This window comes from Suncus etruscus, chromosome 2 (genome assembly GCF_024139225.1).
Source record: "Suncus etruscus isolate mSunEtr1 chromosome 2, mSunEtr1.pri.cur, whole genome shotgun sequence".
Taxonomy (NCBI): Eukaryota; Metazoa; Chordata; class Mammalia; order Eulipotyphla; family Soricidae; genus Suncus; species Suncus etruscus.
The window spans coordinates 136,888,849-136,906,487 of record NC_064849.1 but is presented as its reverse complement, the minus strand read 5'-3'; the positions used below and the strand labels follow the sequence as shown (position 1 = coordinate 136,906,487).

The window sequence follows — 17,639 nt, the reverse complement described above, 5'->3', positions numbered from 1 at the left end:
CTCCTGGCAGCTTGGAGACCATATGGGATGTCAGTGATCAAACCTAGGTCAGCTGCTTACAAGGCAAACACCTTACCCACTGTGTTATTGCTCCATCCCCTACATATTTCACAATTTTAAACTCTATCAACTCTGGAACACTCACTTAGTTATCTGAATACCAGTCCTAATAAGACACTTGATAATTCCAGTATTTGCCACCTAATATCCCTCCAGAAGTCATAGTAACCCACCTTTGAATTCCATAGTTGAGAACTAAGTGCTCCATCACTAAATTCTAGTAATACTACCTTTCCCCAGTGACTTGAATGTCAATGGGACCACAGAGAATGATTCAGGGGTAGGACAATCTAGCATGCCTGGAGCCCAGAGTTGGTCTTATTCCAGAATACTTCTGGGGTAAGGTCTCCTTATATTTAAGCCAAGGCTTTTTCTTTCTATTTCCCCCATATTTGGCTGGGCCTATGCAAACAACTGCCACTCTCACACCTTTTTTTTACTGTATTTAACTCTTATCCTTAAAAAAGAAAAAAGAAGAGCTTTACTAAACTTTCTGCAATTGCTTTAATGAGTTCACTGGTGATAAAATAATTTTCACAAATATACTTGCTACTGAACGTTTTCTTCTTTCCTTTCTCTTCCATTTTTATAGTTTTTCTTTCTATTTTTTATTTTTTTAACAATAACTTTGCTTTTGGTCATCTTGAAAAAAATGTATTATGATCAGTTATGTCAACTATGTGATGTATTTTCTTTAAATAAATTTATTTTAAAAAAATGGGTCAACTATTCAACTATGTGCAAAAGCCTTACCTTTTGTAATTCCAATCTCCTATTACTTGAAATTTTCTATTTTAATAATTCATCTTAATATAATAATAATAATAATAATAATAATAATAATAATAATTCATTTTCTGATTCTGGGGTGGGTTTTATGTGGGTGGGAGAAAGAACCAGCCAGCAGTATTTGGAATTTACTCCTGGTTTTGTACTAAGGTGACTAAACCAGGGGTGGTCAAATGCAAAGCAAATGCCTTAACTACTATCAGTGATGGCTAATCTTTTTGAGCTCAAGTGCCCAAACTGCCACACGATGCCCGGTCCTCCCAATGGCCAGTCCGGCCCTGTTGCCAGGTGAGCTGCAAAGCTGACACCGACACACTAGCCTCCCGCCTCATGCGTGCCGCATATCTTAATTTTGGACCTTCCCACGTGCCAGCTGCAAGGCCTTCAAGTGTAACCGGAGGCACGCGTGCCATAGGTTCACCATTGAGGCACTACTATACTATCCCTCCAGCCTTGATCTATCATTTTCTTTTAGTTACCTTCAACAGTAGGTTGTTTAAGTGCTGAGCTTGGTAAAGATGTTGGTGAAAATACACTAGATGTCTGAATCTCTGGAAGAGGTTGAATTGTAGAAGAACATTCATCAGAATGACTAGATTTAAGATTAGAACTGGTTGGACTCATCATCCTTTCAAAGGCCTGAACTATAAAAAAAAAAAAAAGAATATTAAAGTCTATATGTCTTTGACTGTGAAACAAAATATGATATTGTATTATTCAAATTATTTTGAGAAAAAAATCACTAAGCAAGAAAAAGAAGTAATACTTAGAAACTAATACTTCAGTGGACATCATTCTACTTCAATATAAGCTATCAGTCAATTACCCAATTTTAAATTTGGCACAACTGACATATACTAAAGAAATGAACTGTTATTTAATATGACTTGTGTTCTATACCTCTAAGTCTATTTCAGTATAACTTAAGAGATTTAAATCTATCTATCTGGGGTGGAGAGATAGCACAGCGGTGTTTGCCTTGCAAGCAGCAGATCCAGGAGCTAAGGTGATTGGTTCAAATCCCAGCATCCCATATGGTCCCCTGAGCTATTTCTGAGCAGACAGCCAGGAGTAACCCCTGAGCATTGCCGGGTGTGGCCCCAAAACAAAACAAAACAAAAATGTAGGGGTCAGAGAGATAGCATGGAGGTAGGGCATTTGCCTTGCATGCAGAAGGACGTTGGTTCGAATCCCAGCATCCCATATGGTCCCCCGAGCCTGCCAGGAGCGATTTCTGAGTTTAGCGCCAGGAGTAACCCTGAGTGCTGCCAGGTGTGACCCCAAAACACAACAAAAACAAAAACAAAAAGTAGATATTTTTTTAAAAATGTAGATATGAACACCTGATCTCACATTTTCTTCACTTACTATTTCTACCCTCATTCATAGGCTTAATAAATCTTCAACTCCATAAGATCAAAGAGTCTATCTTGTTATCAGCTAGAGCACCAAACTGCATAACAGTGCCTGAACGCTGCAGGATCATCTTTCATCCAAGTAACATGGACAAGCATTGATTGTTCAACATCAACAAACTAACTGTAATAAATGATGTCACTAATAAAATAATTTCCATTAAGTGCCATTCAGCAACAGCATTCATATGAAATAGTTTCCCTGAACCAAATTAAATCTAAGCAGCTTACACTGGATGTAAAAGTAAGGTACAACAACTTCACCCAAATCTCCTCCTTCTACTCACATGCATTCTTCCTTGAAATTTAGCTTCAAGACAACTTCCTCATTCTCTACCCTCTCTATAGTCAATTCATCTTTACTTTTAATCCTTCATAAATTTTGTCTTATAACCCTTGAATTCTCTTTATCTTCTTATTTAATAATAGCAATACATTAAATAATCACTTCTAACATTTAACACTACAGATATTAAAATAACTTTTATTTATATTATCTCATGGTATACAAATTAATGATAAGTAGAACCATATATCAATTTTTATGCTATAGCAAGACAAGTTAAATAGATAACAAATTCAATCCATAATATTTTCTTTGATAAGTCAAAGCTTCACTTTAGTATTCTAATTGAATCCCTTTAATGACTTTCTGGATCCTTACAGTCAAGAGTGTATTTTGGGGGGTCCATACCCTATGAAGCTCAGGGGTTACTCCTGGCTAATCGCTCAGAAATCGCTCCTGGCTTGGGGGACCATATGGGATACCGAGAATTGAACCCAGGTCCGTCCAGGGTCAGCCGCATGCAAGGCAAATGCGCTACCACTGTGCTACCGCTCTGACCCCCAGAATGTATTTTAAAGCTAACCCAAAATGTGACCTATCAACTCAAATATTGTTTCAAATCTTTACGGATTTTTAGTGGAGACAATTATGTAGGAACTTGCTCTAGTACTTCAGAATTCTAGCAGACTGCCTTGGCTAACAGTAACAACAGTTATTTTCTAGGCTACTAAACTGGAATATAAAAAGCACTAACCTCTTCATAAACAATAATATTAATAATACGAAAACATTCAAAAATTCACAGCTATTATCTTCCAGAGCAGAGGTTAACAGCAGGGATTAAAAATGCTTACCTCAGACTAACTCACATCAGAGCTTTTGGAGAACTGCTGAAAAAACTATCTCCACTCAAAAGAGAAAAGCAAATTATTATCAGGTATTCTGGCTAATAGGAAGTAGTCTCTGTGCTAGTAGTACAACAGTTTTTTCTTTAAAAAGACCTGAGAAATATTTTCTGAAAATATTCTACTGACAAATTTTTCAAATGCTGAAAAGCACTCAGAAGAACATGTATTTTAAAGCACACGCGCGCACGCACACACAGAGTGAAAACTCATACTTTGGTTTCTCTTCAGATAGTATAAATCTTTCGCCTTTTACAAACTGTGAAAACGCAAATAAGACCACTAAGATAATTGTGTATAACAGTAGCTACCTAGGAAGCCAAAAAGACAATGTTCTGGAAACACAAAAGTATGCATTTTTAAAATGTCCTACTTCTTGGACGTACAATATAATTGCGATAAGGAGGAAAAGGAAAAAAATTTTGAAACCAAAATGTGTAAATCATGAATCCTATATAAACTTACCTATAAATTTATAAAGAACTTTTTTTTAAACTAATTTAAGTTGTAATTTACTAACAGGCAGTATCTATCTTGCCTAATGCTATTAATATATCAGGCTGAATATTATTTCTGGAAAGTATTTTGCATATGTTTAGATTATGATGAGGATGTAATGATGATGAAAAAACAAATACGCAGATGAAATGTAGTATTTAGGGACTGGTACCTGTTAAAAGTTAATAAACTGCCATTCCAGACACTGAATGCTTCCTTTCCATACTGGTAGTATTAATTGTGAGTGGAACAAAAAGAAGAGAAACCAAGCTTTGGAATGCCCTACCTAAGTCAGATAATTCAACACTAGGTCCTCGCCTTTAGAAAATAAAGAAGTTTATCTTTGTCACATCAAGTTGGTTTTAAGATATATTCTTAATTACTCACGTGGCATTATTCCTTGTTTGCATAAGCACATTAAAATGGTGAAATTCTATACATACAAATAAGTTCTTATCTAATAGAGATGGGAACACACAAAACTTGTAGTGCAATTGGACCTTACACCCTGAACATTGGCATAATGACCTGGCACAGGCCTCAGAAGAATGGACATTCTCCACTCACCCCTGAATTAGGGAAGCCACCTACGAAACATCCAACATTGTCTATAACATCACCTGGAAGCAATCCTCTACCAGGGTAGACCCTACCGCTGCTCTGACATCGACCTACTCAAAAGAGACTTCCTTTCACACTGAGAAGATTTAACAACAATAATGTCCTGCTTACTGAACAGGGCTCTCTGCATTGCCCTTTAATTGTGAGGTGAAACTAGAGGACACCAGCCTGACTTCAATGTAGGATATGCAGATTCCAGGATCTTTTGCCAACAACAGAGACTGTTTGAAAAATAAAACTGTATTGGCACTACAGACAAGGACTTGGATTAGACAAACTATTCTGCTGAAACCTAGAACTGGTCTTATGCCAGGAAACTTCAGGGGTAGGATCTCCTTGTATTTATGCCAAGGCTTTTCCTTTCCATGTCAACCATATTTTGGTGGGCCTATGCAAACAATAATTGCCACTCTAACACCGTTTTTACTTTGCCCCTTTGACTCTAAACCTTAAATAAAAAAAAAAAAACCTACTTAAACTTTTGAGGTTAACATAAACTAATATGCATATGCATGGAAATGTAAAAAATACTATGCCTTCAATGTTTAAGGAGTTACACAAATATCATGGCTTTAAATTGCTTTGTGTACCACTAAGAAATGTTATAATATCTGGAGACTTGAGGGACAAAGTAATTGTACATGGGTTCTGTTTTATTTCTTCTTAATGTTCCTTGACTGTATGTTCAAAATTAAGGTGTCAGCAACGGGATTTCTTCTGAGAATTCTGTTTATTGGTGATTGTCCTTCCACAGTAACTTTACCTTGTCCTCTTTCTTTGCATCATTGTTCTCATAATTAAAATAAATGAATAAATAATTAAAAAAAGATATATTCTTAATTACTAGATGAGTATGTCATGTAATACTCACCTTTACTAATAGTCTCATAGCAGACTACACATACTCTTGCTTCCTTTTCAAGATACTGCAACTTACACTTCCGATTACAACAAACGCCACAGAATACCTATAAACAATAAAATATCAAATGATTGACTTTGTCATCAGCATAGTTATACCTACTAAAGGAAGAGGAGAGGAAGAAGACCCAAAACTAAAATAACATGGGGAAAAAAACTTCATGAGGCTGGAGCAATAGTACAGTGGGTAAGGTGTTTGTTTTGCATGTGGTTGATTGGGGTTTCATCCCTGGCATCTCATATGGTCCTTGAGCAACACCAGGACTAATTCCTGAGTGCAGAGTTAGGAGTAACCCCTAAGTATTGCCTGGGATGGCCCCAAAACAAAACAAAAAACGGAAGAACCCTAAATTTTTCTGATTATGTTATTTAGCTAATCGTTACACTCATAATAAAATGATTTTTTTAAGTTTCTGCAATGTAAAAATCATATCTGATAAGATTTTTAAGAGTCAACTATGTTTTACTGGAAGAGAACAAAAAATTTGATCAGCTTTATAATTTGGAAACCTTTCTATGGCTCTTAGAACTTAAAAAAGGGGGGCCAGAAAGACAGCACAATGGTAGGAAGTTTGATTTGCACGTAGCCAATTCAGGATGGATGGTAGTTCGAATCCGGGCATCCCATATGGTAGCCCATGCCTGCCAGGAGTGATTTCTAAGGGCAGAGCCAGGAGTAACCTGAGCACCGCAGGGTATGACCCAAAAACCAAAAAGAAAATCAAATAAAAAAATAAAAAAACCTTATAAAATTCTATACTTTTTCTAAAGAAAGTAGGGTCTATACCAACTAATTTTTTTAATGTTGAATCAAAAATGCAATGTTGGGTTGGGAGTGTGTTTCAATGGTAAAGCACAAATGACCTGGATGTGTGAGACTTGTACTTGACCCCATCAGTGGGAGGATAAAAAAATGCAGTATTATTTCTATAGATGTTTACAACAGGACACAAATAAGGTCAGTTTCTGTGTGTTCTGAACATTAAGCAAGCCAATTATTCCCCTGGAACTGATCACACTAGCTGCAGAATGGTACTGGAAATATTCAAGGAAAAAGAGGGAACTGGCTAAATTTGGAACATGGCATATGTACAGTACTGCTAGAAAGTTAAGAACAAAAGATTTCGGGGCCGGGAAGGTGGCGCTAGAGGTAAGGTGTCTGCCTTACAAGCGCTAGCCAAGGAACGGACCGCGGTTCGATCCCCCGGCGTCCCATATGGTCCCCCCAAGCCAGGGGCGATTTCTGAGCACATAGCCAGGAGTAACCCCTGAGCGTCAAACGGGTCTGGCCCAAAAACCAAAAAAAAAAAAAAAAAAAAAAAAAAAAAGAACAAAAGATTTCACAAAAATTAGTAATTAGTATCCCTTTCCAGGTATGTAATATACTTCAGAATGTGATACTCAAGCCTTGACAATCTATGCTTTATAAATTTAAATGTAGGTAAAATATGATTTTAACTTGACTAAATCTTTTATTCATCTACAAATCCAAATCTGGGATCACATGTCATGTGAAATGTCTCTAAAGGATGAAAGCACATTTAAAAAATTTTTATAACTTACTTTCCCACAAGCTCGGCAATGGTGTCGTCGTTTGGTAAAAGTAAATTTGACTTGGCAGTTCATACAGTTTGGAGCTTCTGAATCTGGAATCCAAGAAGGTTGTTTCTGGCCCAAAACCAAACCTTCTTGGCTAGCGTCTATTAGTAAAGATTCTTCATTTGCTGCTACCAATCTAGATCCACCTCCAAAATTACCTTCTATATCAATGTAATTAGAGTTGAAGTTAGCTTGAGGATCTGCTGTAGAATCTGTAGTACAAGAGGTTGGTGCAACAGGTTCACTTTCAGGCATATATGGAACATCTGGCTTACTTGGTTCCTTTGGAGTCCTTATTCTTGATGTCATGCTAGTTAACTGCTTAGGTCTGGCCCCTCCAACATGAACTGATTTATTATTTAATTCAAAGACTGGTAAATCATTTTTAATTTCAGATGTACTGCTACATAAACTTTGTTCAACTGGAACTGTGGGGTTTTTTCCTAAAGAAAAGCCATCATTTTCTGTAACATTTTCTTTCTCAACGGTCTCACATATATTAATACAAGGATTTTCCCCAGTAGCTCCTGATTCAGTATTAAAATATATATTATTATTTCCTTCATCTAGGTCTTTTATGTCTACCTGACTCATGTGAGTCTTTGAGTCATTTACATTTTCTTCTAATGACTTTATGTTACTGGTTTGAAGATACTGTTCATTCAAAAAGGCATCAAGTTCAGCATCACTAACTAATGTACCACTTTTCATGCCTTCATCAATATTAAAGTAATCTAAATCTTGCCCATCAATACTGCTTGAAAAAGTGAGATCTTCACAACAATCAGGAGACTCAGAGGCACTAGCACCAGAAAGCTCCATTTGACACTCCACAGCTATAGAAGAACTGGTGTTATTGGGGTAATCCAAAGAGCCAACTCTGATTATCAACTGATCAGGATCTACCATTTTATTTTCCATCTTTTCAACTAATGACTGATGTTCCTGTTTCAAATGTTCTGTCTCCTTCAACGACTTATCATCCAGAACCATAGGCTTTTCTGTGTCTTCATGCATAGTAACTATATTTTGCATGTTATCTCCGAGTTCATTCTGAGGTAAATGATCATCATGTGCTTTCTTTTCAATGAATGATCCACTACACAAAGACCCAGGTACTGGTAGACAGGACAATGAAGAATATTTATCTTTACTTAAAACATGTAAATCTGAAGAGGAATCTTGGATTATATCTTTAAGATCTAAATTTCTTGAGTCTTCTTTTACAGACTGTTTCTCAACGGTCTGTAAAGCAGTCCTATTTTCCTGAAAGGAGAAGTCAGGCAATTTTATATTTTCATCTTTTGAATTTGAATCATTTAAATATAAATCTTCATCTTGTAGAATACTGCAAGGCAAAGCACTTGTGCTTCCTCCTTCTTTTAAAGAATCAATGGCAGCCATGACTGTCCCATCTACCACTTCCTTTACCAAACAGTCATCAGTCTTTACTTCACATGGCTGGTTCATGGGCTGTAGATTGTCTTTGGCATCAAATGTTTTAGGACTTTGTTGAGTCAAAGCAGATGGCATATTAAAATCAACAACTGATTCTAATTGATTAGAAATATTTTTATCCTTTACGTTGTCTTTCCCACTGTAATTACATGAATCTGAGAGTTCTACTTTTATACCGAACTCTTCAGTTCCTTCTCTATTTTGTAATTCAGAATCCACATCATTCTGTTCTTCTTTGACAGTATTTTTATCATGGTCAACTGAAGAAACAATAAGAGTTTCTGACACTGTGGATAAATCCATTCCAATCAAAGACTCTGAACTTGACTTAAAATCATCTGATACCTTTTTAATATCTTCTTCACTATTAGTTATATGAACTAAGTTACCCATGTCACTTATCAAATCACAGACAGGCTTACTACATCGTCCCAAATATAAAGACTGGGTTTCATCTGAAGCGCCACCATCGACAGAAGAAAGGAGGTCAAGTCCAGTTACATTTTTTTCATTCTGTATTGAAGTTAGTCTCTCAAATGTTGTTTCATTCAGGGATATCTGATTTGTTTCAAGGAGTGTTTCAGAAGATGCGCAACAATTAATGCACTGTTGTTCCTTTGATAACACAGAATTTAGTTGTAAGGAGGTTAAGTCTGAAGAAACTGAACAGTGGTTAGAATCACAAACATTTTGTGCATCTTGGAGATAATCTTGTTCATCTAATAAAAAACAAAGACACATGTTATTAAGAATAACCAAATGCAAAATATTCTAAATCATTAAATTTTCAGGGGTCCAGGAGCTAGTACAATAGTTAGGGTGTATTCCCAGTCACAGTTTACCCCAACCCTTGGTTGAATTCCTGGCTCTTGGTACTACATCCCACCCTCAATTCTGCCCAGCATCACTGGGTATAGTCCTAAAGTCACCCCAAAAACACTGGACTAGCCTCAGGATCAAAGGATTATTTTCAGCTTGTCAGTAGTCAGGTTTTTCTAGTGTAACTGAACTATTTTGAATAGGGGTTTCTTTAGCATTGCATGCTAAAGTCCTCACACTGAATCACTAGGTTAGTTGATGGATTTCCCAAACATCCTGAGCTCCACTTGGGAGGGACCTCTAACAGGAGGAAAAAAATACTTTTTTTTTGTTTTGGGGGCCATACCCAGCGCTGCTCAGGGGTTACTCCTGACTCTAAGCTTAGGGGTCATTCCTGGCAGTGCTCAGGGGACCATATGAGATGCCAGAAATAGAGCTGAGGTCGGCCACATGCAAGGGAAAGGCTCTACTCGCTATGCTATATCACTCTGGCCCCAATTCTATATCTTTTAAAACGTCTAGACCAATCAAAACTTTAAGACCAGAAATAAATTCCTCTTTTAAAAAGATATTAACTTCCAAAATTAGTTTATTTATGTATTTATTTTGATTTTTGGGCCACACCCGGCGGTGCTCAGTGGTTACTCCTGGCAATCTGCTCAGAAATAGCTCCTGGCAGGCACGGGGGACCATATGGGACACCGGGATTCGAACCAACCACCTTAGGTCCTGGGTCGGCTGCTTGCAAGGCAAACGCCGCTGTGCTATCTCTCCAGGCCCAAAAATTAGTTTATTTTTAAATGTAAAATACTCATTTTTAATTTTTTAACATAGATGCAATTAAGTGAAAGAAACCCCTATTCAAAATAGTTCAGTTACACTAGAAAAACCTGACTACTGACAAGCTGAAAACAATCTGCCCTCAAGTTTCCTAGTCTTCATTCTAATTTGAGGAAAATACCATCTCTCATAATGAAATGCCAATTTATGTAAAACTTTAAGATGCTTTCAGCTGGCATATGAGCTTTAAAGATTTTTTTTAGCTTATTTGAATTTGAAGAGAAACTTCCAGTTTCCTTACTTCTAATTCTACTTGTTCAATTCGACATAAGAATTAACTAATATAGGCAAATGGTAGAGTATATGCCTTGGGTTTTCTGGATTTGATCCCTAGCATTGTAATAATAATTAACAACCTTTTAACTATATGACCTTTTGTAACTATATGACCAAAACTGAAACTGAATTTTGCTAGCAATGTTTAATACTTGTATAATACTTGAAACATAATTACTTAATACAATCATCAATAAAATTAATATTAAGTAATTATATAATTAATTGATGCTTGAAACACCATAATTACTGACAATTTAAAATTCTATTAGCCACAAAAATTAAAAACTTGGACCAAGAAAGAATACAGGGAGATAAGACACTTGCCTTGCATGTGGCCAAACCTGGTTTACTAAACACCCCACAGGGTTTCCCAATCATTGTTAGGATTTATTCCTTAGTATGGAGCCAGAAAGAACCCCTAAGCACTGCCTGTATGGTCCAAAAATCAATTAAATTGAATACAAACCAACCTGGATTCTGTTCAAAATCATCAAGGAGTTTGTCCAAGTCACTGACTGCTGCTTTAAAATAACTATCCATCTTACTCGTAGACTTTGTCAGAATTTCTTATATTCCTAGAAAATGAAGAATATGTCTTTTAAAAACATAATTCAGCTAGGGAAAATTATTCTATATATAAAAAAATGAGAAGCCAACTTCAATAACAACTGCATTTTAAACAATTATAAATTTTAAAACACCCAAATAACTCATGGGTTACTCCCTTACAAAGGAAAAATACAAATGATAGGGTCCAAGGGATAGCTCAATGGCTAAAATACCTGTCTAGTTAACCTAAAGTTGCAACTGTTTTTTGGTGGTCACCCCAAATGTGATCAAGGGTTACTCTGGCCCTAGTGGTGCTTGGGGGACCATGTGAGATACCAGGGATTAAACCCAGCTCAGCTACAAGACAAGTTCCTTATCCTCCCGGAGAGATAGCACAGCGGTGTTTGCCTTGCTAGCAGCCGACTCAGGACAAAAGGTGGCTGGTTCAAATCCTGGTGTCCCATATGGTCCCCCGTGCCTGCCAGGAGCTATTTCTTTTTTTGTGTGTGTGTGGTTTTTGGGTCACACCCGGCAGTGCTCAGGGGTTATTCCTGACTTCACGCTCAAAAATTGCTCCTGGCTGGCCCGGGGGACCAGATGGGACTCCGGGATTCGAACTGATGACCTCCTGCATGAAAGGCATACGCCTTACCTCCATGCTATCTCTCCGGCCCCCCAACAGCTATTTCTGAGCAGACAGCCAGGAGTAACCCCTGAGCATCGTCGGGTGTGGCCCAAAAACCAAAATAAAAAAATTTGTTATGGTGTTATGGATAAAGCAAGGAAAGTAAGCTAGATCCACATTGTAATGCATCTACTGAAGAAAAGATCAGAAATCAGAATAGAGTGAATAAGGTTGAAAATGCAAATAAAAAGTCTAGAAAGAGGGCCAGGAGTGTTGCTCAGCAGAAGAGCACATTCTACATAAGAAGTCCTAGATTTGAGGCCAGAATGATAGCATGAAGGTAAGGTATTTGCCTTGCATACAAAAGGTCAGTGGTTCGAATCCTGGCATCCCATATGGTCCCCAAGCCTGCCAGGATCGATTTCTGAGCATAGAGCCAGGAGTAACCCAAGCACTGCCAGGTGTGACTAAAACCCAAAAAAATAAATAAATAAAAAAGAAGTCCTAGATTTGTTACCAGATGCTGGGGGGCGGGGAGGAGGGATGGGACCAGAGAAGGGGCTATGCAGAGGGAGTCCATATATAAGTGTATGACACACACACACAAAAAAATAATCAGGGCAAGGGCAAAAGTGCAGTGGTAGGGCGTTTGTCTTGCATGCGGCTGATCCAGGATGGACCTTGGTTCGATCCCTGGTGCCCCATATGGTGCCCCAAGCCAGGAGCTATTTCTGAGCGCACAGCCAGGAGTAACCCCTGAGCATCACCAAAAGGTAAAAAAAAAAAAAAAAAAAAAAAAAAAAATGTCCAATTGACAGAGAAGCAAATATAAAAATCCAGCTGTCTTTTATAAATTAGTGAGACATTAAAGTGAACTAAAAAAACAAACAAAAGAACCCGGAAAAAAGAGACCAGATAGTACAGGGATTACAACACTTGTCTTGAAAGCAGCAGACCCATTTGATTCCCAGCACCATATGGCACATGGTCCCCTTAGCAAAGAGCCAGAAGTAGCCCCCAAAAATTCCTGATGTGGTCCAAGTCCCCTCAAAAGTAGAAAAGTAATGTTTACCTTCTCAATTTTTAAAATATATTTTATTCAAACTATTTAAGTAGTACACTACTTGAGTACTATTTTAGTATTTTTGTTTTCATTTCTAAGATGGGAAATGTACTGCATTACAATACTTAGGACTGGTGGGAATGCCATCTAGTCAAGCCTTGCTGGAAAACAATATGGATATTCCTCAAAAAGCTGGAAATTGAGCTCCCATATGATCCAGCTATACCACTCCTAGAGATATACCCCAGGAACACAAAATCACAATACAAAAATCTCCTCAGCAAGCCTATGCTCACTGCAGCTCTATTTACAATAGCCAGAATCTGGAAATAACCCAGATGCCCAACAACAGATGAGTGGCTAAAGAAACTGTGGTACATATACTCAATATACTGAGTATACTCAATATTGTGCAGCTCTCAAGAAAAATGAAGTCATTAAATTTTTTTATGGGGCCGGGTGGTGGCGCTGGAGGTAAGGTGCCTGCCTTGCCTGCGCTAGCCTGGGACGGACCGCGGTTCGATCCCCCGGCGTCCCATATGGTCCCCCAAGAACCCAGGAGCAACTTCTGAGCGCATAGCCAGGAGTAACCCTGAGCGTCACAGGGTGTGGCCCAAAAAAAAACCAAAAAAAAAAAAAAAATTTTTCATATACATGGATGGACATGAAAACTATTATGCTGAGTGAAGTCAGAGAGAGAGAAATAGACACAGAACAGTCTCACTCACCTGTGGTACTTAAAATTTAAAAAAAGGCAAAGAAAAGACAGGCTGGTGCAGTGGCACAAGCAGTAGGGCGTTTGCCTTGCATGCACTAACCTAGAATGGGCCATGGTTCGATCCCCCGGCGTCCCCCAAGCCAGGAGCGATTTCTGGGCACATAGCCAGGAGTGACCCCTGAGCATCAATAGGTGTGGCCCAACCCCCCCCCCAAAAAAAAAGGAAAAGAAAAAGATAAGACAATATGGTTTAATAATACCCAGCAACAATAGAGATGAGGGCTGGAAGGACCAGCCCATGATATGAAGCTTACCACAAAGAGTAATGAGTGCAGTTAGAGAAATAACTACATTCACAACTATAGTGACAATGGTGGTGTGTTACAGAAATAAGAGTGCCTGTCTCAAAGACAAGCAGGGGGGTGGGTAAGGAGAGAGATGGGGGCATTGGTGGTGGGAAGGCTGCACTGGTGAAAAGGGGTATATCATATATACTTGAGTATAAGCCGAGTTTATCCGGCACAAAATTTGTGCCAAAAACCCCGAACTCGGCTTATACTTGGGTAATACAGGTTATATGATTAGGTGCATGTGCACCACCTAATCAAATGCATGTAGTCTCCAGTCTGCCATCTGCTGGAGGAGACTGCTTCAGCTCAGTCCACAAGTCAAAGTTGAGCTGAAGAGGTAGGCGGCTGAACTGAACTGTATGCCACTGAATTATTTAACCAACAATATTCAGCATTCTGTATGAGACTGACAGCAGTGATGATATATGCGAACTCAGTGATGATGACAATATCTATGCTGATACCCTCATGTCAGATACGCCTGAAGCTCTGTTTGGACAGACAGATGAGGAGGAGGAGGAATCCAGTTTTGAAGGATTTTAACCTTTGTGATTTAGCTTGATTATCTGTTAAGGTACAGTTTTCTGCACTTTAAAGTATTAAATTTATTGTTGCTTGTTTACAGTTTTTCTTTAGCAATAAATGTTGAAAAACCTTTAACCTACCGATTCCTCAATTATTGTAATTGTTTTGGGTATATATTTTTATTTTCGAAAAAAAAATTTACCAGTAGCTGCTGCAATCCCCACCTCAGCTTATACTCGAATCACTAAGTTTTCCAGTTTTTAGGATAAAATTGGGGGGGGGGTGTCGGCTTATACTCGAATATATACGATACTTTTTAAGACTGAAACCTAACTACAAGCATGTAAACATGTTTGTAACTATGGTGTTTAAATAAAGATATATTTAAAAAGAAATCCTTATGTAATCAATAGTTTTGTTTTGAGGCCACATCCATCAGTACTCAGTGCTTACTCATGGCTCTACACTCAGGATTCACTTCAGGGAGGCCAGGGATCAAGCTTGGATCAGATGTATGCAAGTCAAGCACCCTACCCTCTGTACTATTGCTACAACCAAAGTTTTAAATAGTTTTTTAAATTACTGATTTTGGTCACATCCAGTGATTCTCAAGGGTGGTGGTGCTGGAGGGTCCATAAGAGATGTCTAGGATTAAACCTGTGTCAGTAGGGTACCAGTAAACGCTGTACTAACTCTACAGTCATGTCAATAATTTTTTTCTTTTATTTTTCACCCAACCCCATGTCAATAATTTTGAAGCATGGAACGGATGATGAGATTCATCTGGGTTAAATCAACTGTGATACCGTTATTTTACATAATTATATATGGGTATGATGATTCAATTGAGAACCTACCTTTATCTATAATTAAATGTTTAAAAAGATATTTTGCTCATATATTTCTCGGTGATTAAAAAAAAAAGAGAGAGAGAAAAAAAGAAGGGGCCAGAGAGATAGCATGGAGGTAAGGTGTTTATCTTTCATGCAAAAGGTCATTGGTTCAATTCCCGGCGTCGAGCCAGGAAAAACCCCTGAGCACTGCCGGGTGTGACCCAAAAACCACACACACAAAAAAATTCTTATTTAGGGAGCCAAAGTGATAGTAAAGTGGATAAGATGCTTCCCTTGCATGTGGCCCTGTACCCCACATAGTCCCCCGAGAGCCAAGAATAAATCCTGAACATCACAAGTTGTGGCCCTCAAACAAAACACAAATAAAATAATTCAGTTATGTTTATGAATTTTTTTCAGTCACACCAGTATGCGCTCAGAGATCAAATAGAGATTGGGTGCATTTAAGATGAGGCCTTAATCCCAATCTCGCTGGCTGTATATTTATGAAGTTTAAAGACAATACTTAAAAGAGAATTTTTTGCAAGAAGAGCAAAAATCTCATTTTAAGAAAATGCCATAGAAAAACACTCAAAGTATAAAAATTTAAATATTTACCGAGGTCAATTACTTCTTTTACTTGTTGTTGTTGTTTTTTTAAGGGGCCACAGTCAACAGCGACCAGAAATTACTCCTTGCTCTCCAACCAGAAATCACTCCTGACAGATTGGGGGGACCATATGAGATGCCGGGGATCAAACCTGGGTAGGCCACACTCAAGACAAACTATGCTATGGCTCCAGCCCCTCAATTACTTTCCCATGGCAGGATCACAGCTAACTATTTTTCAATTTTGAATATATTTCATTTTAAAAATACCAAGCATGTAAGTAAAATAAGTCAGAAGGAGAGAGACTCAAAATAGCTTCACTCATCTATGGGTTTTAAGAAAAAGAAAAAAGACATTATTGTAATAATGCCCAGAGACGATAGAAATGAGGACCACAAAGAGAGTTGAGTGCATTTAGAGAATTAACTACGCTGAGAACTATCCTAACAATGTCAAGCGAGTGAGAGGTATAGAAAGCCTGTCTCAATACAGGCGGAGGAGGGTGAGGGAGGAAGGAGATGGGGGACATTGGTGATGGGAAAGTTGCTCTGGTGAATTCACATGGGGTGTTCTTTTTTATGACTGAAACCCAACTACAATCATGTTTGTATCACGGTATTCAGATCCAGATATTATTCAAAATAAATAGTAAATAAATAAATACCAAGCATGCAGCTTAGGATGAGGGGAGAACAAGATGAAAAATAACAGGAGTTCTACCAGATCCAACCATTCAACTCCTGCCAATTCCAAGGCCCCAAACTCCATCAATGAAGGAAGAAATCTGATGGAGCCAACCATTTGCCAGTTTGGCCAAAATGCAAACCATCCATTGACCAAAGGTGTGAGTTAGGTCCTCTTCAAAGTCCCAACTAAACACACCCCCAAAGTGGGGGAGAAGTAAACTAATCTGTCATCACGAGGTTTCAAAACAGTTCACTGTAAAAAATAAATAATAATAAATTAAAAATAAAAGTCAGGTCATCTCTAAGACTCTCAAGGAGCTATCCAGACAGCCCAGGGCTGCATCCAGGTCTAAAATCCAGAGCAGCAGCAGCTGCTGGGTGAGGTCAAGGGGGTTTGGGGCCCGGGTCCTCCCTCTCCACTCCCTCAGCCACCTGACTCAGGTGGCGCCTCCCTCCACCCTCGGGCAGAAACCAGCGCTCAGAGCGGCCGGGAAAGGGGACTGGGCCGGTGGGAACCGGCCCAAACCGCCGCCGAGCTGCGCCCCCCGCCCCAGAGAGGACCCGGATGTCCGAGCGTCTCGCTTCCGGTTTTGGGCCAGGAGCGGACTTCGCCAGAGGGCCGGACCCCACGCCGGGATCACAGGTCCAGCAGCAGCAACAGCAGCAGCCACCCCGCCCCCTCAGCGAGGGCAACAGGGGTGAGGCGCGGCCGAGACGCCTCTTTAGGAAAGGGGGCGGCTCTTACCTCCCCACACACCTGCGAAGTTCTCGGGAGGGGGGCCTCGAAACACCGCCACCCAGAACGTCCGAAGAGCGACCCCAGGCCGAATCCCCGGAGTGAGCGACGCATCGGCGAGCGGAGTTGGCGCCCGGGCCCCGCCCCTCTCACTCCCCCCTCATCCCGGGGGGGGGTGGGGAAAAGAGCAGCCCGCGCAGGCGCACTGCTGGCTCGCCGGCGGCTCTCGCGCGGCCACGCCCCCTTTGGCCACGCCCCCTTCCTCGGGCGGCCGCGGCGTCGAGACGCCTGCGAGCTGCTCTTCAGGGTCAGGGTTGGGGGCTCCGGCCTTCTTACCGGAAGTGCCTGAGGAGGTCTTACCGGAAGTGCCCGAGGAGGCTGCGAGAGGACCGACGAGATGGAGATCCGGCCACGGCTTCTCACAGGAAACCTGGGAGACGTGCTCGCCTTCGTG

The 17,639-nt window shown here is 39.6% G+C and overlaps 1 protein-coding gene across 1 annotated transcript in view; it reads right to left on the bottom strand.

Annotated features, from left to right (window-relative positions):
- Positions 1-17,389, bottom strand: part of ZFYVE16 (zinc finger FYVE-type containing 16) — a 55,674-nt gene extending 38,285 nt beyond the window's left edge. The window contains exons 1-5 of the mRNA XM_049766038.1: positions 17,195-17,389; positions 10,961-11,065; positions 7,059-9,271; positions 5,446-5,542; positions 1,329-1,493 (exon numbers count right to left, since the gene is read on the bottom strand). Of these exons, the coding sequence (XP_049621995.1) occupies positions 1,329-1,493; positions 5,446-5,542; positions 7,059-9,271; positions 10,961-11,030 (2,545 nt within the window). The 5' untranslated portion in view covers positions 11,031-11,065; positions 17,195-17,389. The remainder of the gene's footprint in view (positions 1-1,328; positions 1,494-5,445; positions 5,543-7,058; positions 9,272-10,960; positions 11,066-17,194) is intronic.
- Positions 17,390-17,639: the final 250 nt, after the last annotated feature.